Genomic DNA, 27,140 nt, shown 5'->3' with positions numbered 1-27,140 from the left:
CCCATTGTGTGAAATGATTTTCTTTGTAATGTATCGTTCTGTCTGTATTTGAACCCTACAAATTGTACAGCGCTGCGGAATATGTTGGCACTATAGAAATAAAATTTATTATTATATTATTATTTATTATAATGCTCCCTCTACTGGCCTCCACACCTTTATACGTGCCCGTTTTACTTGCCCCCCGAGTGTCATTAGGCCTCTACCTATTGGGTTACTTCAGCAGGTAATGAGCCATATTCACTTATCCATCCTTGCTCCAGGGTCCGGGTGAATATTGGCCATTAGCTGCTGGAGTAACCCAATAGGTAACGACCACCTATTTAAGAAAAAAACAAAAAAACAGGTCCTCAGATCTGTGGTTGGCATCAAATTCGTGCAAATACAATAATATGGTCTATATAAGCCCCATGAAGGAAGTTTCTGCCCTTTTTCTCCTATGAATGGCACTCGTTTAATGCTTATCCTGTGGATGGGGAATGTCTGACTGCTTGGCATCTGATCAGTGGGACCCTCAGTGATCAATAGAATAAGAGTCCCAAAGCCCCCAATACTTACTTGGCTACTGCTCCATTCAGGACTTGGAGACCCCCAGTCTATTGATCACTGGAGGTCCCAGAAATCTAACCCTAATTCCTTATCCCGGTCACTGTGCCTAGATACAGATGATGACGTGTTCTTGTGTTCTCACCGTTGTAAGGCTGGAATCACACATGTCGTTTTTGAGCCAAACACAGAAGTGAATACAAAAGAGTAAAGAACCTTCTGTCTTTATAGGTTTCAAACATCGACCCACGACTGGTTTTGCCTCAAAAAGAGCATCGAAAGCCCCACATGTAAATCCGGCCTAGTGGTACCCTAACATGACATGAGATGGGAAGCCACGAGGTGGTTTAGGATTTTTCGTTTTGCTGTCCCTGGCTATTTCTTGTTGCATTTTCCACATATTATACACATTCCCATACAAATGCATGTAAAAATAAACAATTCCATTATTTATAATTAATATTACCATTGCAGTTCGCCATAGCAGCCGTCATAGTGATGCAGTTATATAGAAATATATTACACATAAGAGAAATAAATAACAAAAACCTACACTAGATAATCCTATGTATATGGCAGTCCCCATCGACCCCATGCTTAAGTTTGGGGGCCAGAAGGCTTGTTCCCCTCTCGGTCACATGACCGATTTCGCTCTTCTCTCACAGTTTGTAAATAGAGTGGACTGTGGTCAATTACGTGTCTGAGAGTTGGGACTGTCAGCAGGGGGTGCAGAGAAATGAGACTTCCAGCCCCCAGTATGCTATGCTAAGTATGGGGGTGACAGACATATATGTATTATCAGGAGTGACCTGGGTGGGACCAATCATTGGCCCCCTAATTCGCTAAAAAAGGACCGCTGACGTCATCGATTCCTTGCCCTATTCCTTGACCAGTGGCCTCTCTGCTTCCAGCATGGCACATTCTGGCACGATAGAGAAGGTGAAAGAAAAATGGAGGTCTAGAGATACATATGTCTTTTTTTTGTATTTATGTTTCACCCAATATGGTTGGTGCCTCAGTTTGTGAAGGTTATAATCATGTAATGTATGAAAAACATTGTTATCCTTAAAAGCTGAATGCTAGATATAGTTGCTTATGCTTGAAACTGGTATAATGTTATATGATAAGATGGCGCTTGTATCCAGGATGGGTGCAAGAAAAACAAATGCTTGGCTTGCTGCCAGAAGACAGCTCTCCAAGGTCACCACGCAGGAACGGGAGTAGCTGGCTATATATGGAACTGCTTAAACTTTTTCTGTTGGATTGAGATGTATCATACCAATCAGGAATGAATATGGAGACTTACTTTGTTGTTATCTCTCTTCCTCTCTGCTACTATTTAACCCCTGTGTCTTTAATAAAAAGTGCGTCAGCACACATTCCTTAGCTGAGAGAAGAACGAATACCAACACAGAGTGGTGTGACTTCTTTACCGCCTGGCACTCAGCCTGATTAGTTAGGACGACAGCAGTTACCCAAGGTTATAGGTCATTGGAAAAACATTTTTCAGTGCCTTTTCATAGTTTTTTTTGTTGTCTTCTGAGATAAAATATTACTCTGCAGCAGTTTAACCAATCTGTATACTTTCCCTCCATGAATAGTCACTTCATAGAAGGATGATAAGGAGATGATCCGGCCTTCTAGAAACAACGTTGACAAGTCTAATTTACTGGGTGCAGAGGAATACTTTGGCTTTGCCATGAACTGATGACAGACACAATGGCCTTTTCACCTCTAATCCTGTTACCTGGTGGAGCATTAGCCTGCAGGCTGTGACGAATCATCCTTTCTAGAGACAGAAGCCTCTGGTTCATCTGCTCCAAAGCGGTGCTCTGTTCCTGCTGGTTTGCTATCAGCATCTGTAATGACTGTGAACTTTCTGAACTTGGAGACTGGAGCGTCACCCTGGAAAAGAAACAAAGCAAGAGGGATCTTAGAAGCTCGGTCTTCATCTTGCGAAGGAAACCTACTGACCTTTAAGAGCTGTGCCACTTCAAGAAGAATACAAGGGTAAAAATAGTCCAGTCTCATGCTAGTTAGCGCTTTCTACAGATCACATATAAAGCACAAGAAAACCATCCAGCTCTTTATAGATGAATGTTTCACAATCTATTTGACAGACATGCTAGCAAAATATACCGAAAACATACAGGGCACCATGTATATCTGCATTAGCCCTCATTCACACACGCTCCATTGGTCTTCATATTTCATAAATTTGTAACACGTAAAACTTCTTTCATGCACCTTTTCATACACTTGTCTTTTTTGACACAACAGTATTAAATGTTATCAGAAGTCTATGGGAAAAAATATCAATCACTGAGCCAAAGACGGCACAAAAATGTCACCAACCAAAAAACGTCTTGTGTATAGAAGATTTAGTAATTGGCTGTAGTGTTTAAAGTAACTGACCACAGCGTTTGACACAAAAATCCACAGGATAGGTCTTTGGTATTTGATCCAGCTGCCAGAAGCTATATATAATATATATATTATATATATATATATATATATATATATATATATATATATATATATACACACACTCACCGGCCACTTTATTAGGTACACCTGTCCAACTGCTCGTTAACACTTAATTTCTAATCAGCCAATCACATGGCGGCAACTCAGTGCATTTAGGCATGTAGACATGGTCAAGATAATCTCCTGCAGTTCAAACCGAGCATCAGTATGGGGAAGAAAGGTGATTTGAGTGCCTTTGAACGTGGCATGGTTGTTGGTGCCAGAAGGGCTGGTCTGAGTATTTCAGAAACTGCTGATCTACTGGGATTTTCACGCACAACCATCTCTAGGGTTTACAGAGAATGGTCCGAAAAAGAAAAAACATCCAGTGAGCGGCAGTTCTGTGGGTGGAAATGCGTTGTTGATGCCAGAGGTCAAAGGAGAATGGCCAGACTGGTTCGAGCTGATAGAAAGGCAACAGTGACTCAAATAGCCACCCGTTACAACCAAGGTAGCCAGAAGAGCATCTCTGAACGCCGCACAGTACGTCCAACTTTGAGGCAGATGGGCTACAGCAGCAGAAGACCACACCGGGTGCCACTCCTTTCAGCTAAGAACAGGAAACTGAGGCTACAATTTGCACAAGCTCATCGAAATTGGACAATTGAAGATTGGAAAAACGTTGCCTGGTCTGATGAGTCTCGATTTCTGCTGCGACATTCGGATGGTAGGGTCAGAATTTGGCGTCAACAACATGAAAGCATGGATCCATCCTGCCTTGTATCGGTAACGGTTCAGGCTGGTGGTGGTGGTGTCATGGTGTGGGGAATATTTTCTTGGCACTCTTTGGGCCCCTTGGTACCAATTGAGCATCGTTGCAACGCCAAAGCCTACCTGAGTATTGTTGCTGACCATGTCCATCCCTTTATGACCACAATGTACCCAACATCTGATGGCTACTTTCAGCAGGATAATGCAATGCCATGTCATAAAGCTGGAATCATCTCAGACTGGTTTCTTGAACATGACAATGAGTTCACTGTACTCCAATGGCCTCCACAGTCACCAGATCTCAATCCAATAGAGGAGCATCTTTGGGATGTGGTGGAACGGGAGATTCGCATCATGGATGTGCAGCCGACAAATCTGCGACAACTGTGTGATGCCATCATGTCAATATGGACCAAAATCTCTGAGGAATGCTTCCAGCACCTTGTTGAATCTATGCCACGAAGAATTGAGGCAGTTCTGAAGGCAAAAGGGGGTCCAACCCGTTACTAGCATGGTGTACCTAATAAAGTGGCCGGTGAGTGTATATATACACACATACTAGTGCATCTCAATAAATTAGAATATTATCAAAAAGTTCAGAACTTTTACTCAGTGGTCAAAGGTGTTTTCAGATGCAAGTAAATTTTGCTTTTCATGTGTTTGGTCCCGGAGTCTGGAGGAAGAGCGGAGAGGCCGCTGTACACAATCCCAGCTGCTTGAGGTCTAGTTATTACCGCATTAAGATGTGGTAATAACCGCAGTTCCTGGGACCTTGATGGTAGGTCCCAGTACTTAGGTAGGTAGGTCGGACCTATTGAGGTATTGGGACTTACCATCAAGGTCCCAGGAATTGCGGTTATTACCACATCTTTATCTCTCCTTTTCTTATTAATTAGAGACTCCCCTTAGCTACGTAGAGTAGTGAAACGCGTAGAGAGATTATGTACTAGCGGTGTCATACTGTCTCCTTGACACTGAGACTATCAGCTGTCTTTATGCTGAACTTGCTATAGTCTATTATAGTAATCAGGCTCCGGGGGAGACATGCAGCATATAATATAGCTACAAGTCTGACCGGTCATATCTACTGTAGTCTATATAGCCTATAGTCTACGTAGCCTGCTTCACCCCAGTGAGCAATAAATCTGCACAGAGGAATATTTGTATTTAGGCACTAGTATAGCAATTATAGAGTGCCAAGGGGTCAACACCGTTTAAGTTTACTATCCATGGTTGGCAGTGGGACGGTGTTCTTTGGGTCATAGACAGCATTTCTCTTCCTCCAAACACAGCGAGTTGAGTTAATGCCAAAGAGCTCAATTTTTGCCCATCTGACCAATGGATGATTTTGAGAGTGATTGGGAGAAGGTGCTCTGGTCAGGTGAGACAAAAATTGAGCTCTTCGGCATTAATTCAACTTGTTGTGTTTAGAGGAAGTGAAATGCTGCCTATGACCCAAACAACCCCCGTCCCCACTGTCAAGCATGGAAGGGGAAACATTATGTTTTGGGGATGTATCTCCGCTAAGAGCTCAGGACTACTTCACCGCATCAATGGGAGAATGGATGGAGCCATGTACCGTAATATCCTGAGTGACATCCTCCTTCCCTCCGAGTTGCCGAGTGACAGCTTCAAAATATTAATGATTTAGAGATGATCTGCAAAGAGGAGTGGACCGCAATTCCTCCTGACATATCTGACGTGCGCAAACCTGAACATCAACTACAAAAAACATCTGACTGCTGTGCGCGCCAACAAGGGTTTGTCCACCAAGTATTAAGTCTTGTTTGCCGGAGGGATCAAATACTTATTTCTCTATGCAAAATGCAAATACATTTATAAGATGTATACAATGTGATTTTCTGGATCTTATTTTGATATTCTATCTTCCACTGTTAAAATTAACCTACACTTAAAATTATAGACTGGTCATGTCTCTGTCAGTGGGCAAATGTACAAAATCAGCAAGGGATCAAATAAATATCTCCTTCACTGTATCTATCTGTCTTGCTATCAACATATCTTTGTTGATATTGATCAATCTATCAACCTGTCCTATCTATTTATCTATCTATCTATCTATCTATCTATCTATCTATCTACCTATCTATCTCCTATCTATCTATCTATCTATCTATCTATCTATCTATCTATCTATCTATCTATCTCCTATCTATCTATCTATCTCCTATCTATCTATCTATCTATCTATCTATCTATCTATCCATCTTTTAATCATCTAATCTAACCTATTATCTGTCTATCTCATATAGTTAATATTGATATATGAATTGATTGATAGATAGATGTATAATAGACAAGCAGAGACATTTTAGATATAAGATAGATAAATAAAAAGATAGATAGATAGATAGATAGATAGATAGGAGATAGATAGATAGGAGATAGATAGATAGATAGGAGATAGATAGATAGATAGATAGATAGATAGATAGGAGATAGATAGATAGATAGATAGATAGATAGATAGATAGGAGATAGATAGATAGATAGATAGATAGATAGATAGGAGATAGATAGATAGATAGATAGATAGATAGATAGATAGATAGGAGATAGATAGATAGATAGATAGATAGATAGATAGGAGATAGATAGATAGATAGATAGATAGATAGGAGATAGATAGATAGATAGATAGATAGATAGATATGAGATAGATAGATAGATAGATAGATAGATAGATAGGAGATAGATAGATAGGAGATAGATAGATAGATAGATAGATAGATAGGAGATAGATAGATAGATAGATAGATAGATAGATAGGAGATAGATAGATAGATAGATAGATAGATAGGAGATAGATAGATAGATAGATAGATAGATAGATAGATAGATAGATAGGAGATAGATAGATAGATAGATAGATAGATAGGAGATAGATAGGTAGATAGATAGATAGATAGATAGATAGATAGATAGGAGATAGATAGATAGATAGATAGATAGATAGATAGGAGATAGATAGATAGATAGATAGATAGGAGATAGATAGATAGATAGATAGATAGATAGATAGATAGATAGGAGATAGATAGATAGATAGATAGATAGATAGATAGATGAGTTTGTTGTGTCCGCCTACAATTTCCACCTCCTCTATAGCCATTCCCCGTCTCTCTATGAATCCTTTGCATTATACTTTGAAGCACAATCGTCCTTATAGATTCGGATGGTGGGATTCTACATTTACAGATTAGAAATCTTCTGCTTTGTGTCTTACAATTATTCCCTGCTTCACCACAGGATACAACTCATTTTCTTTGCATTAAAACTTCATGCTGTGGAGAAATTCATCCCCAGAGCCCTGTTCATCATCTGAGACGTAGTGGAAGGTGCCGTACCTCTGCAGGCTATTGGTCAGATGCAGTTTGGAGCCGGATTTCATGTTTCCATGGCTACACCTCTTTTTCTGCTGCAGGCCCGACATCTCGTTCTTTAGCTTCTGTTCCTTCACGAGATGCACCAGTTCTCCTAATTCTTCCTGTAGGAGAGAAAAAAAAAAAAAAGTAGGTTGTTGCTGTGACCGGGCACTTGAGATAATTCTGAATACATTAGCGAGGCGGAAAGAAGGTTCATACATTTTTCAACAGGACATTCCCACCAGAGCATCACAGAGACATGATGAAGAAGAATATTTCATAGTATTAAGACTTAAATGCCTGAGGGGCGACGACGGAGCGTCCAATCTGGGCACAACACAGATATTCCGAAGCCACTTGATAATATCCTAATAGAAATAAAGTGATGTCATTATGGAGCCTCGCCGGAAACATATGCGCTAAATCTAGCAAATTAATTTGTTAGGCCTTATGAAATGACAGAATTGGGCTCACACGTGGGGCAGCCGCGGAGACTGAACTGACGCCGAAAAAGAATGCAACGTGTGTTAAAAACTCTGCATCACTTTAGATACAATTTTAGGGAATGTTCCACTTCTTTCTGAAAATAAAAGATGATGGCCCCATGCACACAGGGGAATCCAGGTCGGAAAATCTTATTGCACATTGGATGGATTTCCCAGGACTCCTTGTGTCATAGAGGTGTATACAATGGAGCCCTGCCTGGTATAGTATCGTAGTATATACAGTATGGCAGAGTGGGGTCACGGCCACAGCATTATAGACCACTAACACGTGAGGGGTTCCCATATCCTGGCTGGGTTCGGGACAAGTAATCTGTCCGATGTGCAGACCAGATTTTCTGACATGGCTTCCCCTGTGTGCAATGGGCCTTAGTCTTTCATTTTCAGAAAGAAACTTGGGCTCAGTCTGAGAAATCCAGCTAAAGTGAGGGCCCATGTTATGAAAATGATCAATTATGTCAATTATACCTATGGAAACGCTGGTGGTTTCCATAGAGGTAGAATGCAAAGTTTGCACAGTTTTTTTTGGTCCGGAACCTGTGGTGGTGGCCACCTTAGGTTTTGGACCAAAAAACGGGTAGCCGCGACTGAATGCTAATGCACTGCACCGGCATCCAGCTCCGCACTACAATCCGGATTAGGCCCAATGAATGGGCCTAGTCAGAAGGAGGGAGTGTCGTCAGGCCAAATCGCAAGGCGAAAGAGCCTGAAGAATGAGCATGTCGCTTTTATTTTCTGGGAGCCGGAAGAAACGGCTCCTGGAAAAAAGACCTGAGCGGTTCCCATTGATTTCAATGAGAGCCGCCTTTTTGGTCAGGATTTTGAGGCAGATACATCCTCAAAATCCTGACCAAAAAACTATTAGGCTAACAACTTAGCCTAATATGGACAGAAAGTCTGCAAAGGAAAACTCGGTGGACTTTCTATCCATGGGGCATAAAGGGGTTTGCCTGCTAAAAACATGTATCACCTATCCACAGAATAGCTGGTAACTATATGATCACTAGGGGTGCTAATATTGGAGGTATCAAGTCCCTTTCTTGAGGACTCTGAATGGAATGATGGTCATGCATGCATTCTGCAACTCCATTCATTGTGCAGGGGAGTGGCGGAGATAGGTGAGTGCTATTTTTCATTACTGTATCTCCACCAGTACATATTCTTCCCATAGTTCCTTGCAAAGTGGAGTGCTAAAGGCTTAACAAGTCTCCACACACCTATATGGTGGTCTCTCCCTAAGGAGTGACAATATCCCTTTAACCCTGTCTAAGCCTCTCACCTCTACCAGGTTATAGTCCTCTCTACATCGGGCTGAAGAGATCCAAGTAGATCGAAACAGCTGTCCTCGATTGAGAGACTATACCTGGTAATAATCCCAGCGTCACTGCAAAACAAAGGTCTCTTGGAAGGTCGGGCATGATGCTAAAGGGAGCAGCCATTATTGGGTTATTTCACTGGAATCCTGTCATAAGACAGGCTTGCACATTCCAGTGAGCGCCCTCTATTGGTTTGCAATACTGAGGCAGCAACTGTCTTCCTAATTACATCATGGAAGGCAGATTTGCATATTCTTCCCATAGCACCAGTACCACAGTCTATCAATGGAACCAATGTGGCAACCGGGCCCAGAATCCAGGGGGGTCCACAGGTCACCTTCATCTCAATAGGACTGGATAAACCCCTTTCACCTCCTTTGATAGCCGTCAGTCAGTACATCATAAATTTATTCCCTCTGGAGCAACACGGTGGCTCAGTGGTTAGCACTGCAGCCTTGCAGCGCTGGGGTCCTGGGTTTGAATCCCACAAGGAGTTTGTATGTTCTCCCTGTGTTTATGTGGATTTCCTCCCATTCAAAAAAGACATACTGATAGGAAAAAAAATGTACATTGTGATCCCTATATGGAGCTCCCAATCCACATTAAAAAAAATAAATATTCCCTCTGTCCTCTGGTGAACTGGAGTGAGGACATTTATGCTGCACAGACTTCCACTGTCAAAAAGGAGAAAATTAAGAATGTCATAGTAAAAATAGCAGTTGGTCAACATCATATAGTGAAGGAGGGATTCTGTGGGGGAGGCTGTGACATAAAAGAAGGCATGTTTACTATGAGATAGACCAATAGTGGGTTGGAATGATGGGAAGCTTGTGTGCACAGACATGTTGTGGAGAAGTCTTCATGGTGTCTGGGCCAGATAGAGAAGGAAAGGAAATATAACTGCTGCTAAAATTTATGGATAAGACGCGACTCCTAGTTGTGAAGAGAAGTTTCACTAGGGAGCTCATTTAGGCTGGGACCCTACATGACGTAAACCTGGACACATTAAGGACATCATGGCTGGTTATCAGGAGGACACTACAGGTATGAGAAGATAACCTGACCACAATAAGGACATCATGGCTGGTTATCAGGAGGACACTACATGTATGAGAAGATAACCCGACCACAATAAGGACATCATGGCTGGTTATCAGGAGGACACTACATGTATGAGAAGATAACCCGACCACAATAAGGACATCATGGCTGGTTATCAGGAGGACACTACATGTATGAGAAGATAAGCCGACCACAATAAGGACATCATGGCTGGTTATCAGGAGGACACTACATGTATGAGAAGATAACCTGACCACAATAAGGAAATCATGGCTGGTTATCAGGAGGACACTACATGTATGAGAAGATAAGCTGACCACAATAAGGACATCATAGCTGGTTATCAGGAGGACACTACATGTATGAGAAGATAACCTGACCACAATAAGGAAATCATGGCTGGTTATCAGGAGGACACTACATGTATGAGAAGATAACCCGACCACAATAAGGACATCATGGCTGGTTATCAGGAGGGGACACTACCTGTATGAGAAGATAACCTGACCACAATAAGGACATCATGGCTGGTTATCAGGAGGACACTACATGTATGAGAAGATAACCCAGACACAATAAGGACATCATGGCTGGTTATCAGGAGGACACTACATGTATGAGAAGATAACCTGACCACAATAAGGACATCAAGGCTGGATTTCTGACAAATCCCAACCCGTAGAAAGTTTCGGCATTCATGGTCATATCCGCTGACAACCTATAAGAACCACAGACTATCACCACTAAGATGGTTAGAGAAAATCTTTAAAACTTTACAACATTTTCAATTATTTATATTTGCAAAAATGTTTCATTTCTAATTGTGTACACATTTAACTATGACCATGTTCATGCAGAAACGCAGCTGTTTTTCTTGCAGAATTGGCTCATGCCAGGAGTGGACTGAACAGAAGGGAGAAGTATAAGAACTTTCTAGATATTTCCCATTCTTTTTGTAGCCATTCATGGCTTTGTCTAAAAATACAGTAAAATATACAACAAAAGAAAGCTGCGTTCCTGCAGTCTAAAGTTTATTTCCATACCCCTTTAAGGCCTCGTGGTCACATGACTAATCTGTGTTGTTCAGTATCTATACCTCTGCGTGCTTCAGATTTGATAGAATTCAATGGTGTCCCTGTTGAGTTTGCGGGGCCGGTAATTACCCGCCGCTGCCGTCTCTATGCCGAGCCCTATTTTAATCATTAAATCAGAAATTAATTGCCAAATTGTGAATGAGAGAACTAAAGTGAACAGCAAAAATGTAATGTGATTTACAGATAAGCTGGGAGAGGACCGACGTGTGAATCTCAATGAGCTCATAATAGAAATGAATAATGTTCAGAGACTGTCGCTTCCAGATTGCTACTTGTGCATGTCAGGAAAAACTAACATTAGTTTCCAGCCTAACAGTTATAAGTGTGGGTGTGTCACATCGCTAGAATAGAATTTCTTAAGATACATATTATCATCCGGACCTCCCACGGTTCATCAAAGAAGCCCAGAAGCTCTTCAAGACCTACCTCTGCTTGCTGGAGATAGGCGTAAGAACCCTTCACAATTTAGTATCTTCTACTGGACTCCATAAGGGGCAGTGGCGTAACTAGGAATGGCGGGGCCCTGTGACAAACTTTTGACATGGGGCCACCCCCGACCAACACTGAAGACCTCGACCGACCCCCTCCTACGCATTCCTGTGCCCTCTATTATCCCCCATAGTGGCCCCTGCACACAGTATTATCCCCCATAGTGGACCCTGCACACAGTATTATACCCCATAGTGGCCCCTGCACACAGTATTATGTCCCTTAGTGGGCCCTGCACACAGTATCATCCCCCATAGTGGCCCCTGCACACAGTATTATGCCCCATAGTGGCCCCTCCACACAGTATTATCCTTCATAGTGGCCCCTGCACACAGTATTATGTCCCATAGTGGCCCCTGCACACAGTATTATGCCCCATAGTGGCCCCTGCACACAGTATTATGCCCCATAGTGGCGCATGAACACAGTATTATGTCCCTTAATGGCCCCTGCACACAGTATCATCCCCCATAGTGGCCCCTGCACACAGTATTATACCCCATAGTGGACCCTGCACACACTATTATACCTAACTGTGGACACCCATGAACAATTATTATACTCTGGGGTCTTTTCAGAACCCCAGAGAATAATAATCAGAGACCCGGGGAGGAGGGGGGGGATGGGGACAAACATAAGAAACACTGTTACTTACCTATCCACTGCACACCTCGGTGGTGTCGGCCATCTTCAATGACATCCGGGATGTCACATGACCTGGGATGCAGGCCCCGGTCATGTGATATCAGGGACGTCAGAGAAGTAGGCCCCAAGCCTGTCTGGAACCCAGAGAGGTAAGTAACACTGTTTTTTTATGTTCCCTTACCTTTCCTGGGCCTCCGATCATTATACTTGGGGGTCTCAAAATAGTGTTTGTGGGGCCCGCAGCGTCACTTACTGATCCCGGCCCCTGCCAGGTAAGTAAATAGGGCCCGTTACCGTCTGGAGCAACTCCAGCCGGTAACGGCCTATTAAGAAAATAAAAAATAAAAACGCAGCGGTAGCGGCTGTCACTGGGCCCCTAATGTGCTACCGCTACTACCCTGGTAGTTACGCCACTGATAAGGGGAGTTGGGGCCGTGGCTTTCTTGCTCATTTCTGCCCTACGATTTATTTATGTAGCATTTTAGACAGTTCCTTTCTTGTCAGGAAAAGTGGACATGGCCTAAATGGAGATCCTTTCACACTGTATAAATAACTTGTGCCTTTTCAAGAAGGGGCAAAAAATGCAAATGCACTCAAGTATAAGGGCAGCTTAAAAAATCCTGAAAAATCAGGCTGCATTAAAAAGGGGGAATTGTGCCGTTTTTAACAAAAAAGGGGTAAAGTTCACATTTCTTTCATATGTATAGAAATGAGTTCCTGTCTGTTCTTTATGCGCCACCAAACAACTGGATCGATCTTCACCAAATTTGGCACACAGGTACAACAGGTGTCCAGGGAGGTTTTAGATCGGGTCTCAGCTCTCTAGGACGTACCACTCCTGAGATACAGTATTCCAAAAAATGACCTGCATTAGCCAAAAGAAGCTTGCAAGTCTTTCACTCATATTTCAATGGCCATAAAAAAGGTCACATGTCCCTTATCAACCAATAGAAGCTAGCAGGTGCTTAGTCTCCGCATGCACACAGTTTTATTCCAGGTTTCCATAACAACCCAGCCATTTCTCTTCACTGCTGTAGGTCAGCTGTAAAAGGGCAAGGCGGTGTGGATGACCTTGTTACAAACAAGGTCACATACACACAGGTTTTCATAACAACCAATCGCAGGTTTTTCACTCATATCCAAACTGATCAAATCACGCTTATGGACCAATGAAAACTCACAGGCTCTTCAGTCTTGACATACACACAGCTTTACAGCAGGTTTCCATAGCAGACAAACTATTTAGGACTTGTATTAGTCAATAGCAGTTTGCAGGTCTTTAAATATTCAGTCGTATAACTTCACATTTCATTTACCAGGTTTCCATAACAACATAGCCATAAATAGACTGTACCTATACTGGACTGCCATAGTGGATGTCAGCATTCTTATAAGTTGAAATGTACTTAAACTACACACAAACAACATACAAAATAGACCAGTGCCAATTCTTTTTTTTTTTTTTTTTTTTTTTAATGTAGATTGTGAGCCCCACATAGAGCTCATAATGTACATTTTTCCCTATCAGTATGTCTTTTTTGAAATATGGGATGGAAATCCATGCAAACACGGGGAGAACATACAAACTCCTTGCAGGTGGTTTTATGCCCTTGGCGGGATTTGAGCACCAGAACGCCAGCGCTGCAAGGCTGCAGTGCTAACCACTGAGCCACCGTGTGGCCCCTTAGTGCCAATTCTTATGGGGCCACTACACAAACAAAAAATGAAATATATCTGTGCAAAGCCGGGTCCTTCTGCTAGTAACTTATAAAAATATTTATAAACTGACAAATGTGCACAACATTTAATAAAGAGGTGCGTCTACAGCATAGATAGACAGCTAAGTAAAACTAGTCTAAAAAAAAAAAGTTGCACCTACAAAAAATATGGCCAAAAAGGGGGAGATGATAAACAACCATCAATAACTTCTCCAGCAGAATAGTGAGTGCAGCTCTGCAGTATAATATACAATGTAACTCAGGATCAGTACAGGATAAGTAATGTAATGTATGTACACAGTGACTGTACCAGTAGAATAGTGAGTGCAGCTCTGGAGTATAATACAGGATAAGTAATGTAATGTATGTACACAGTGACTGTACCAGCAGAATAGTGAGTGCAGCTCTGGAGTATAATACAGGATAAGTAATGTAATGTATGTACACAGTGACTGCACCAGCAGAATAGTGAGTGCAGCTCTGGAGTATAATACAGGATAAGTAATGTAATGTATGTACACAGTGACTGCACCAGCAGAATAGTGAGCGCAGCTCTGGAGTATAATACAGGATAAGTAATGTAATGTATGTACACAGTGACTGCACCAGCAGAATAGTGAGCGCAGCTCTGGAGTATAATACAGGATAAGTAATGTAATGTATGTACACAGTGACTGCACCAGCAGAATAGTGAGCGCAGCTCTGGAGTATAATACAGGATAAGTAATGTAATGTATGTACACAGTGACTGCACCAGCAGAATAGTGAGTGCAGCTCTGGAGTATAATACAGGATAAGTAATGTAATGTATGTACACAGTGACTGTACCAGCAGAATAGTGAGTGCAGCTCTGGAGTATAATACAGGATAAGTAATGTAATGTATGTACACAGTGACTGTACCAGCAGAATAGTGAGCGCAGCTCTGGAGTATAATACAGGATAAGTAATGTAATGTATGTACACAGTGACTGCACCAGCAGAATAGTGAGCGCAGCTCTGGAGTATAATACAGGATAAGTAATGTAATGTATGTATAGAGTGACTGCACCAGCAGAATAGTGAGCGCAGCTCTGGAGTATAATACAGGATATAACTCAGGATCAGTACAGGATAAGTAATGTAATGTATGTACACAGTGACTGTACCAGCAGAATAGTGAGTGCAGCTCTGGAGTATAATACAGAATAAGTAATGTAATGTATGTACACAGTGACTGCACAAGCAGAATAGTGAGTGCAGCTCTGGAGTATAGTACAGGATAAGTAATGTAATGTATGTACACAGTGACTGTACCAGCAGAATAGTGAGTGCAGCTCTGGAGTATAATACAGGATAAGTAATGTAATGTATGTACACAGTGACTGTACCAGCAGAATAGTGAGCGCAGCTCTGGAGTATAATACAGGATAAGTAATGTAATGTATCTACACATTGACTGTACCAGCAGAATAGTGAGTGCAGCTCTGAAGTATAATACAGGATAAGTAATGTAATGTATGTACACAGTGACTGTACCAGCAGAATAGTGAGTGCAGCTCTGGAGTATAATACAGGATAAGTAATGTAATGTATGTACACAGTGACTGCACAAGCAGAATAGTGAGTGCAGCTCTGGAGTATAGTACAGGATAAGTAATGTAATGTATGTACACAGTGACTGTACCAGCAGAATAGTGAGCGCAGCTCTGGAGTATAATACAGGATAAGTAATGTAATGTATCTACACATTGACTGTACCAGCAGAATAGTGAGTGCAGCTCTGAAGTATAATACAGGATAAGTAATGTAATGTATGTACACAGTGACTGTACCAGCAGAATAGTGAGTGCAGCTCTGGAGTATAATACAGGATAAGTAATGTAATGTATGTACACAGTGACTGTACCAGCAGAATAGTGAGTGCAGCTCTGGAGTATAATACAGGATAAGTAATGTAATGTATGTACACAGTGACTGTACCAGCAGAATAGTGAGCGCAGCTCTGGAGTATAATACAGGATAAGTAATGTAATGTATGTACACAGTGACTGCACCAGCAGAATAGTGAGCGCAGCTCTGGAGTATAATACAGGATAAGTAATGTAATGTATGTATAGAGTGACTGCACCAGCAGAATAGTGAGCGCAGCTCTGGAGTATAATACAGGATATAACTCAGGATCAGTACAGGATAAGTAATGTAATGTATGTACACAGTGACTGTACCAGCAGAATAGTGAGTGCAGCTCTGGAGTATAATACAGAATAAGTAATGTAATGTATGTACACAGTGACTGCACAAGCAGAATAGTGAGTGCAGCTCTGGAGTATAATACAGGATAAGTAATGTAATGTATGTACACAATGACTGCACCAGCAGAATAGTGAGCACAGCTCTGGAGTATAATACAGGATAAGTAATGTAATGTATGTACACAGTGACTGCACCAGCAGAATAGTGAGCGCAGCTCTGGAGTATAATACAGTATAAGTAATGTAATGTATGTATAGAGTGACTGTACCAGCAGAATAGCGAGCGCAGCTCTGGAGTATAATACAGGATATAACTCAGGATCAGTACAGGATAAGTAAAGTAATGTATGTACACAGTGACTGCACCAGCAGAATAGTGAGTGCAGCTCTGGAGTATAATACAGGTTGTAACTCCTGCATTATCCACATAGGCTATAGCGGAATCACACAGCATAAACTAAAAAAGCGAGAAAAAACCAAGTATAAGACAAGTCTGTGAAATGGTATCACCCATGGTTTGGCTCCTGATCAGAAGTTAATTAAAGTCTCTTTGAAGTGCAATTTGAATAATCTCCGCAGCGTTCACAATCTGCAGAGATTTCAACATGTTGTTTCCCAGATTCTCTGCGTGTCAAATGCTTTCATCTTCCCATATGCCCCATCTCCCTCGTGCTAAATGAAAACATTGGTCTCGCTCCTCTTACTCATCCTGTGTGGCGCTGATACTGTACAACAAGGGAGCTCTTTTATACAGGAAGCTCCACATATATTATAATAAGACTGCAAATGACTGTTTAATCACTTGTGAAGTCACCATGTAATAACACTTCATCACATCATAAATGACTGTGAGATTCTCATGTCAGCCATGTGTGAGAGCTTCTAGATCAAACTAGATCCAGCACAGCTTATAGGGCTCACACATACAGCTATGGCATGTACATAGACTCCAGCAGTGGTGCAAGGCATATACTTCAAGTTCACAGTACAGATCCTTAAGTATTCTTTGTGCAGTCTGCTGGGGCTGTCTAGAAGCATCATATTCACCTCTAGTCAATAGCATAGCTATAGATGGTGTAGTGGTAGCAGTTGCTATGGGGTCCTGGATCCTAAAGCCTCGGGCAGGGCCGACTGCGCATGCCCACCTGGTGTAAGCGGCCATTTTCTTGTGGTCGCATACACAGTAAGCTGGGTTAAGCGGCCACAAAAAAATTACCACGCATATGTGCAGTCGGCTCTGCCCGAGTCCCGATAGCAGAGCCGACTGCGCATTCGGAGAAGTTTGAACCCAACTCCAGAAGAAGACGCACAGAGAGGCCGTTCCTGAAGAAGATGGAGGCGGTGCTGGAGAGTTCTCTCGCAGCATTGGGGATGCCCTCAGTGCTGTTTGAGCGCTGGGGACCGACCCCAGTGCTGCGAGAGAACTCATTTGCATACAGACGAAAACTGGGATTTCTACTGAACGGCGGCGCAGAGAAGACATCTAAAGGTAGGAGAAGAATAGCCTTTCTTAAGGCTATTCCTACGTGTAATCGAGAAAAAAATGTGATTTTAATGATAGAATCCCTTTAAGTCTCTACGTACACTACCATAAGATCCGCAGAGGTCAGAGAAAAAGCAACAGAGGGCAAACGGATGCTCATGTGTTTCACAGACTATCATTAGTATAACAACGGACAGAAATAAGACCTGCTTCATATTTTACGGCCCATATGGATGCGTGTATGTGGCTATAGATATCGATGGGTCCAAAATAAGGGATAACCACATACCAAAACTATGGTAGAGTTTTTGTTCAGTTATGTGTTGTAAATTTTCTTGCTTTTTTTTAGCCTAAGGCCTCGCTCACATCTGCGTTGGTATTACGTCCGGGGGAGTCCGCATGAGGACCCCCCTGAATGGAATACCGAACGAAACTGCAAGCGGTGTGCCAGTGAAAGAACACGGGCTCCATAGACTATAATGGGGTCCGTGTACTTGCCACCAGATCTCTGCAGGGATCATGCGGACAGGAAAGTAGTTCACAATCTACTTTCCTATCTGCATGATTTGTGCGGGCAGCGCACGGCAAGCACGCGGACACCATTATAGTCTATGGGGTCCATGTGCTTTCACTGCACAGTACTTGCAGTTGTGTTCAGTATTCCGTTCGGGGGGTCCCTATGCGGACTTCCCCGGACAGAATATCAATGCAGATGTGTACGAAGGGTAAGCCGGAGTGAACTGAGCAGGAAGTAGAAGCTTTTCTTTTACATTCCCTATTCCTTTTGAATCTACTCCTGTATTTGGCTCAGAAAAATGCAGCAAAATCTGCACCAAAAAAGCTGCGTTTCCGCAACATGGAAAAAACCCCACTAAACTTTTGTGTTTAGACTTGGAATGATTTGGAAGGAAGACACTGCTGGTGTTACTAGAGGAAGCTTAGGCCAACCACCAAGACAACCATGGATGCAGAAACTTACCTTAATTTGGAAGGTGATTTTTTTCAAATCATCATCTTGCTCAATTGTGAGGTCATCATCATAGAAGAGGGACAGAGGGGCGCAGCTGGTATGGATGTACTGGGCAAACTTGGCTCTATTGGTCTTGCTCAGGCCTTCCTCTATCAGTAGCAGCATAGTTGCTTGTTGCATGACTGCGTTTGCCGTTGCGTTGTCGTAAACCCTATGAAAATACTAACAATTTATAGGGATTGAGGCTAAAGGCTTAGCTAAACAAAATGAAGGGTCATCTACCTTTGAAATGTATCAGCCAGCAGTGCTATGAGCAAGTTGATGCAGAGGATGGAGGAGACTCCTAAGAAAGTTCCACATAGTATATAGGCCATGACGGGATCAACAGCGTGCATGTCATTAAAGTTATACTCATCGACCAGCGTGATGCGGAATATGGTGAACATCATCTGAGGTACCGTGGCCATGTTGGCTACCTGACCTGCAAACACAAAAATGAAGGGATACATAACATATTCTTCATAAGTGTATCCACACAGAGGAATTTGGAGAGGTTTTTGAAGATATCTGTGTGGACACATTTACATCTTGAGTTCTTGCATATAGTTTTGAAGCTAAAACCAAGTGTGGATGATAAAGTGTATACGACAGGCGCTACTGTTTCCAATCCACTTATGGTTTTAGCTTCAAAAACCGTATACAAAAAACCCCTGAAAGTCTATATGCACCCTTATGTGCTCAGATGGAAATATCCTGATTACCATTGTCTAGTCAGTGTGATGAGTCGATGGCTTTTTGAGAAGGTAATGACCAGATTTTGCTGGCTCACATATCTACCCCTATGGCTGGAGATTGGCTGCTGGTTATACTGATGTGTGGAGGCCGCCTCAGGTTCCGGTCCAAAATACAGGTAGCTGCAACTGGATGCTGGTGCAGTGCAAAATGAATGGGCCTAGTCAGGAGGAGGGAGTGTCTTCAGGCGGATTCGAGAGGCGACTTGGCCTGAAGAATGAACTTGTCTGGAACAAACGGCTCCCGGACAAAAAGAACTGACCAGCTTCCATTGATTTCAATGGGAGCCGTCTTTTTGGTCAGGACCAAAATACCCCGTGTGAACTCAGCCTCAAACACATCTGCCTTCGGGCCATTCTGTTTGTCAATCTGCATGAAATATGCAGAGAGAAAAGTCCTGCAAGCATTTCTCGTGTGGAAACTGAGCGGAAACTACACAGACTCCATTATACTGTAGTCTATGGGGTCCACGGGTCTCCTTAGGTAACCATTTTTTTATACGGAGAGGTTTCCCTTCAGGGGGTCCTGATGCAGACTCCCTGAACAGAAACTTGAACATGGGAAGAATATGCAAATCTGTCTCCCAAGATGTAAATAGGAAGACAGTGCCTCTGTTATGCTGCCCTCTATAGCAAGCACCCTGAACAACATGCCCGACTTCCCAGAAGCCTTTGCTGCATGATGCGAGGTTATAACCAAATCAATTTCTCAGCTACGGACGGCACCGTTTCTGTCTCTTTGGACTTCATCAGCGCAGCCTAGAGAGAATTGATTTGGTTTAAGTGAGAGGCTGGGAGACCAGATTGTGGGGATAACGTCACTCCTTAGGGAGAGACCCCAGAAACTTGAACACAGATAAGAACTAGCCTAAGACCCAGGACTAGCTGTTGGAGTTGGAAAATAGTCTGGTGGATTAATCCTTTGGATGCCGTGATCAATAGTGATCATGGTATATGGGTAGTTCAGGGGCAAGATCGCCCACCCTCCTCTGATTTCTTGCAATGAGATTGCAGGGTGCGAAGGTTTGCCATGGCAGCCAGGAGGACAAGCGGCACTTTCCTGGCTGCCTATCCCTATTGCACACTGGGGATCAGCACATCAGCAGAATACGGTGATACCAGGAAAAAGTTTTTCGAAAAGTGACGTTTTAGTAGAAAACACATTGAAACATAATAAAACCAATATAAATCTGGTGTCACCATCATCGTAATGGCCCGCTGGACAGGTTTTGGAAGATGTTGCTTTTCTGTAGCTCTTTTTTTCTGCATGATTTCAATCATCTTTCATTTTCTTTGTTTGTAATCTAAAATGCAGCGTTTTTTTACCTGCAGCAGCCAAAAAACCTTGCGTTTCCGCAACATAGCACCTTAGTCTAAAAACCACAATAAACCAGTCCAAATTTGTAGTTTGCAAACTACAGTTGCTGTTTATTCCCGAACTTGTCATGTTTGTAGGTCTGCACTCTCTGGTCCACAGATTGGAGTGTTGACAAGGTGAAGAAAATATATGACCTTTATTGGACAAAAACATACTGCACAACGCATTTCAAGATCCACAAGCTCTTCTTCAGATGCACGATGACTTGCCAGGTGAGGTGAGATCACTCATCTGACCACACATGGCAAGTAATTGTACACCTGAAGAAGAGCTTGTGGAGCTCGAAACGCGTTGTGCAGTATGTTTTTGTCCAATAAAGGTCATATATCTTATTCTCCTTGTCGACACTCCAATCTATGGACCAAGGAGCGCAGACGTCCATCTCTAGCCGCTGGCCTCCTTCCTTCCAATAGTGTCTGGTCCTCGGTGACCAGTCTGTGGATTCTGCAGCCACCTTAACCTCTAGGTTTCCATTGGAGCAACTGGTTCATTTTTATTTCCAATATCCATTGCAAACTCATCTACACTATAAGCATGCTCGGTGTTCTTCCCCTTCTTTGTTCTCGGGACTTGTGATGTTTTTCCACGTCACTGAAAGCAGTGCCTATGTAACTGTGCATTGTGTCTATAACATTGCCCATGAAAACTGCACTTTGTGAATACAGCCCAGTGATGCAGCTTTGTAGAGTCTTCCTGCCATTCTGTGAAGGGATAAATGATTATTTACACACTCTGCATTATGCTCATTGCATCTGATGTGTGTCTGGATCACTTCCATGTAATTATCTTATTGGGATGGAATGTAATAGGGGTTGTGAACCCTGCAGGGTAGTGGCTGGAGTGGGGGCCGCAGAGTGCACCGAGAAAAATCATTATTTCTGACCGGCATTTGATAGCTTTGATTTGTCTGTATAGGCTTAGATAATGAAGACATGAATATTTTACCTCCAAAAATGATCCAGAATGCACAGGCATAGGGAATGTAAAATTCTCCATAGAGATACAGGAATTTTAAGATATCGGTTACAATCTTTCCGAGCATCACAATGAACGGGCCAAGAAGACTGATAAGACATAAAATCAGGAGAGCAAGGCAGGTGGTGAATATGGGCTGCACAGTAAGAAGGCTTTCAGAAAGAGAAGGGTTAATTGTTTATTTTTTATTAATCAACAAAATGAAGTGAATGAAGATAAGAGAAATGTAAATCCCATCAATATTTGGTGTGACCTTTGCCCTTTGGAGGCGGAGTCCTGGAAGTTATGATACGGCCCCCACAGATATAGCCCTGATCTCACCACCATCCAGTCTGTCTGGGATGACATGAAGAGACAGACGGATTGGAGGAAGCCTACATCCACAAAAGATCTGGGCTCAGTTCTCCAAGATGGCGGCGGGAACAATGTCCCTGCCCAGTTCTGCCAAAAACTGTCTGCAAGTACCGAGAAGAACTAATGGAGGGCAAAGGTCACCCCGAATATTGATGGGATTTATCTGTGTAAACTTATCACCACTTTTGTGAATGAGAGCTTCTTCCATCTCACATGTAAATGATGTCATGTATGTTTGTCACATGGTCTGTTTGCAGCTCAGTCCCATTCAAGTGAATGAAGCTGTGCTGCAATACCAAGTACAGCCACTATACAATGTATGGCGCTGTGCTTGGTATTGAGACAACTGTTCAGTGGGTGCTATATATTGTATAGCGGCTGTTTTAGGTATTGGGGCTCAATCTGAATCCTGAACATGAGACAAGGTTGCAGCAGTCACACAAGTGTCCTGGGACCTCCTTACGATCTTATATCCTAATCCTAAGGATAGGTCATCCATATTACAATCCTAGAAAATCTCTTTAATAGAAATCCATTGAACACAGGGGCTAAGACAAAATTTTCTACCGTGTAAAGATTTTCAGATTTTGGGCTTTATAGAGAATAATACAAATGTCACAAGATTGCAGTTTTCATTCATCACAGATAATACAAAGTGAGCGAGGGAAGAAGCTGTAGTAATGTAGTAAAACCTGTGGCGCACACATGTGACCCCCTTGGCTCGGGCCACATCTAGTTCCTAGAAGATCTTATTACCTAGCAGTGAAGTAGACAGATATGTATGACAGGCTGGAGATGTTACTACAGACATCCAAAACATCTGAGCAATGTTAATGGGGAGAACACAGAGCGGACGCCAGCGCAGGACGTCACCTTTACTTGCACGCTGTAGTAGTCAGCACATGCTTGAAATAACCAAGGTGCGTAAAAGCTACGGACACCTTCAACATGGAAAAATTGTGTTAGTTATAGGTTTGTTAGGGGTTATGCATTATTGCTGCAATCTTCATTCAGTCATTTTCAGGCTCCGTGATATGACATTTGTAACCTGCTCCTAGTTTCAGGCTTTTCTCATGTGGACAAGTCCCTCCCAAGAAGGATATGAGGTCTCTGTGTCCGGGATGCCGATGTCTTCACTAGCTGTCAGGTATCAGCACATCTTTATCTTCTGTACCCATTTTCTTGTGGCTGCTTACACAGCTTACTGAGTAGGCGGCCATTTTTCTTGTGGCCTGTGGGCATGCGCAGTCGGCTCTGCCCAAGGCTTAGAAGATTGAAACCCAGCACAGAAGACAATGCAGTGAGAGGCCGTTCCTGAAGAAGATGGAAGTGGCGCTGGAGAGTTCTCTTGCAGCATTGGGGATGCCCCCAGTGCTGTTTGAGCACTAAGGACCGCCCCCACTGCTGCGAGAGAACTCATTTGCATACCAAAGAAAACCAGGATTTCTACCGAACATGGAGAAGACATCTAAAGGTAGGAGGAGAATAAACTTTCTTAAGGCCATTCCTACGTGTTAGGTTCAAAAAATTCAATCTTAATGATAGGATCCCTTTAAGTTGTTTAATTTTTCATTTGGAAATAAAATGTAATTTTAAAAAAGCCCAAAGCTCTCCATTGTCTGTATAGTCTAATGTTTATAGTACAAGGTGTATAGAAGGCTACAGTCCCATCAGCTATAGCATCTGCATGAACACATAAACTCAATCTTTGGCCAGGAAGCAGATCTCACTGTAAGATGCAGGTTATTCTTCTTGAGGGTTTTACTTGCCATTTCAATGCCTTAGGTGATTTTAATTCTGGGAAATTCCCATCTTTACACCAGGTACTGTGTAGTAATCTAATATAGGAAGTCGTTGTCCTCCTGTATTATTAGAGCGTAAACAGGTACACCGATGAGCGAAAGGGTAACAATGTTTTGAACTTTTGACTTTCTTGCTCCATATCTCACCATCCACTACGTACATTTCACTTGTAACTATTTAGCATATGATTAGCAATGCAGATTCTTCTCATGTAACTGTATTGTTACTGTTTCGCTCCTAAAAAATTTAAATTAAGCTTTTTATTATTTTTTATTGGTTTTTGTAAATCCACTGCCTGAACCCTTCTGGGCATGCTCTAGATCAGATTCAAGGATGTCTCGATCGAAATCTGATCCCAGGTCTCTTCTACACGTTCCCAATGTTGGTACATACTGGTTGACTCACTTGGGTATGAATACAATTTATTCTTCAACTCTTCCCACAAGTGTTCAGCTGGGGACTGGTGATCAATCCAGCACCTCTACTTCATTGTCATTGAACCATTTCTTCACTAATCTCGACGTATGCTTTGCACTTGAGTGTATGAAGTAGCACGTCTCATAGGATTCCCACATATAGCTCAGCATTGGAACCACCATCAATCCCGGTCAAGTATACAACACCTTTGGCTGTAAAACATCCCCATATCATCAGGCTTCCTCCACAAACTTGACAGTTCCTTCAAGTTCTTGATTCATTAACCCCCTTTTCTCTTGTTTCTTCCAGACCCATTTGCACCCATCAGAGCCCAGTCTATTGACTTTCTTCTCATGGCTCCAAATCACCCATTTCCTATCTTCTAATGTTCACTTTACATACTGTTTTGCAAACTCGATCTGACGCCTCTTACGATGATATATCGACCTTGAGGCTTCTTCACCTTTTTTTGGGCCACCATTCCAAATTTGTGTAACGTATGTCTTATGGACATCTGCGATTTCACTATAACAAAGCATATAAGCCACCTCCACTGCCATGTTTGTTGCACCAGAACTGATAGACCTTGTGATGAGCCGACTTGGTGACTCCGACATTTTGCCTGGACGTCACCTCTTGGTTTTTGAATGGATGGACGGACTTCATGTTCTTCCAATTGTCAAAACAGTCACATGATGCAGATCGGCAATTTTCTTGGCCAAGAGACCGCTATCGATGAGCTGGATGACGCTGTTTCTCTTTTCTTGGGAAATCTTCTTCATGGCTGATCCTTGATATTAACCAGTGACCTTTCACTCTGGTATATCTTAATAACACCCTGAGCTATAGGGAATGTGAGAACAGACTGTAATGTGTAATATACAAGAAGAAAAAGATTTTCCCTTCACCAGGAGCAAAACAGTAACAATACAGTTACATGACAAGAATCAGCAGAACTGATCACATGCTAAATAGTCACAAGTCACATTTATGTATGATAATAGTGAGCGCAGCTCTGGAGTATAATACAGGATAAGTAATGTAATGTATGTACACAGTGACTGTACCAGCAGAATAGTGAGTGCAGCTCTGGAGTATAATACAGGATAAGTAATGTAATGTATGTACACAGTGACTGTACCAGCAGAATAGTGAGCGCAGCTCTGGAGTATAATACAGGATAAGTAATGTAATGTATGTACACAGTGACTGTACCAGCAGAATAGTGAGCGCAGCTCTGGAGTATAATACAGGATAAGTAATGTAATGTATGTACACAGTGACTGTACCAGCAGAATAGTGAGCGCAGCTCTGGAGTATAATACAGGATAAGTAATGTAATGTATGTACACAGTGACTGTACCAGCAGAATAGTGAGCGCAGCTCTGGAGTATAATACAGGATAAGTAATATAATGTATGTACACAGTGACTGTACCAGCAGAATAGTGAGCGCAGCTCTGGAGTATAATACAGGATAAGTAATGTAATGTATGTACACAGTGACTGTACCAGCAGAATAGTGAGCGCAGCTCTGGAGTATAATACAGGATAAGTAATATAATGTATGTACACAGTGACTGTACCAGCAGAATAGTGAGCGCAGCTCTGGAGTATAATACAGGATAAGTAATGTAATGTATGTACACAGTGACTGTACCAGCAGAATAGTGAGCGCAGCTCTGGAGTATAATACAGGATAAGTAATGTAATGTATGTACACAGTGACTGTACCAGCAGAATAGTGAGCGCAGCTCTGGAGTATAATACAGGATAAGTAATGTAATGTATGTACACAGTGACTGTACCAGCAGAATAGTGAGCGCAGCTCTGGAGTATAATACAGGATAAGTAATGTAATGTATGTACACAGTGACTCACCAGCAGAATAGTAAGTGCAGCTCTGGAGTATAATACAGGATAAGTAATGTAATGTATGTACACAGTGACTGTACCAGCAGAATAGTGAGCGCAGCTCTGGAGTATAATACAGGATAAGTAATGTAATGTATGTACACAGTGACTGTACCAGCAGAATAGTGAGCGCAGCTCTGGAGTATAATACAGAATAAGTAATATAATGAATGTACACAGTGACTGTACCAGCAGAATAGTGAGCGCAGCTCTGGAGTATAATACAGGATAAGTAATGTAATGTATGTACACAGTGACTGTACCAGCAGAATAGTGAGCGCAGCTCTGGAGTATAATACAGGATAAGTAATGTAATGTATGTACACAGTGACTGTACCAGCAGAATAGTGAGCGCAGCTCTGGAGTATAATACAGGATAAGTAATGTAATGTATGTACACAGTGACTGTACCAGCAGAATAGTGAGCGCAGCTCTGGAGTATAATACAGGATAAGTAATGTAATGTATGTACACAGTGACTGTACCAGCAGAATAGTGAGCGCAGCTCTGGAGTATAATACAGGATAAGTAATGTAATGTATGTACACAGTGACTGCACCAGCAGAATAGTGAGCGCAGCTCTGGAGTATAATACAGGATAAGTAATGTAATGTATGTACACAGTGACTGCACCAGCAGAATAGTAAGTGCAGCTCTGGAGTATAATACAGGATAAGTAATGTAATGTATGTACACAGTGACTGCACCAGCAGAATAGTAAGTGCAGCTCTGGAGTATAATACAGGATAATTAATGTAATGTATGTACACAGTGACTCACCAGCAGAATAGTAAGTGCAGCTCTGGAGTATAATACAGGATAAGTAA

The 27,140-nt window shown here is 42.3% G+C and overlaps 1 protein-coding gene across 3 annotated transcripts in view; it reads right to left on the bottom strand.

Moving 5' to 3' along the window:
• LOC142200061 (uncharacterized) overlaps positions 1-27,140 on the bottom strand; it is a 104,905-nt gene that overhangs the window by 6,686 nt on the left and 71,079 nt on the right. For all 3 annotated transcript variants that reach the window (XM_075270106.1, XM_075270107.1, XM_075270105.1), the window contains 5 exons: positions 21,797-21,915; positions 18,965-19,163; positions 18,692-18,893; positions 7,152-7,291; positions 2,294-2,451 (listed from right to left, as the gene is read on the bottom strand). In XM_075270106.1, coding sequence (XP_075126207.1) covers positions 2,294-2,451; positions 7,152-7,291; positions 18,692-18,893; positions 18,965-19,163; positions 21,797-21,915 — 818 coding nt within the window. The remainder of the gene's footprint in view (positions 1-2,293; positions 2,452-7,151; positions 7,292-18,691; positions 18,894-18,964; positions 19,164-21,796; positions 21,916-27,140) is intronic.

Source organism: Leptodactylus fuscus, chromosome 4 (genome assembly GCF_031893055.1).
Source record: "Leptodactylus fuscus isolate aLepFus1 chromosome 4, aLepFus1.hap2, whole genome shotgun sequence".
Lineage (NCBI taxonomy): Eukaryota > Metazoa > Chordata > Amphibia > Anura > Leptodactylidae > Leptodactylus > Leptodactylus fuscus.
This window is presented reverse-complemented; position numbering and strand designations above follow the sequence as displayed.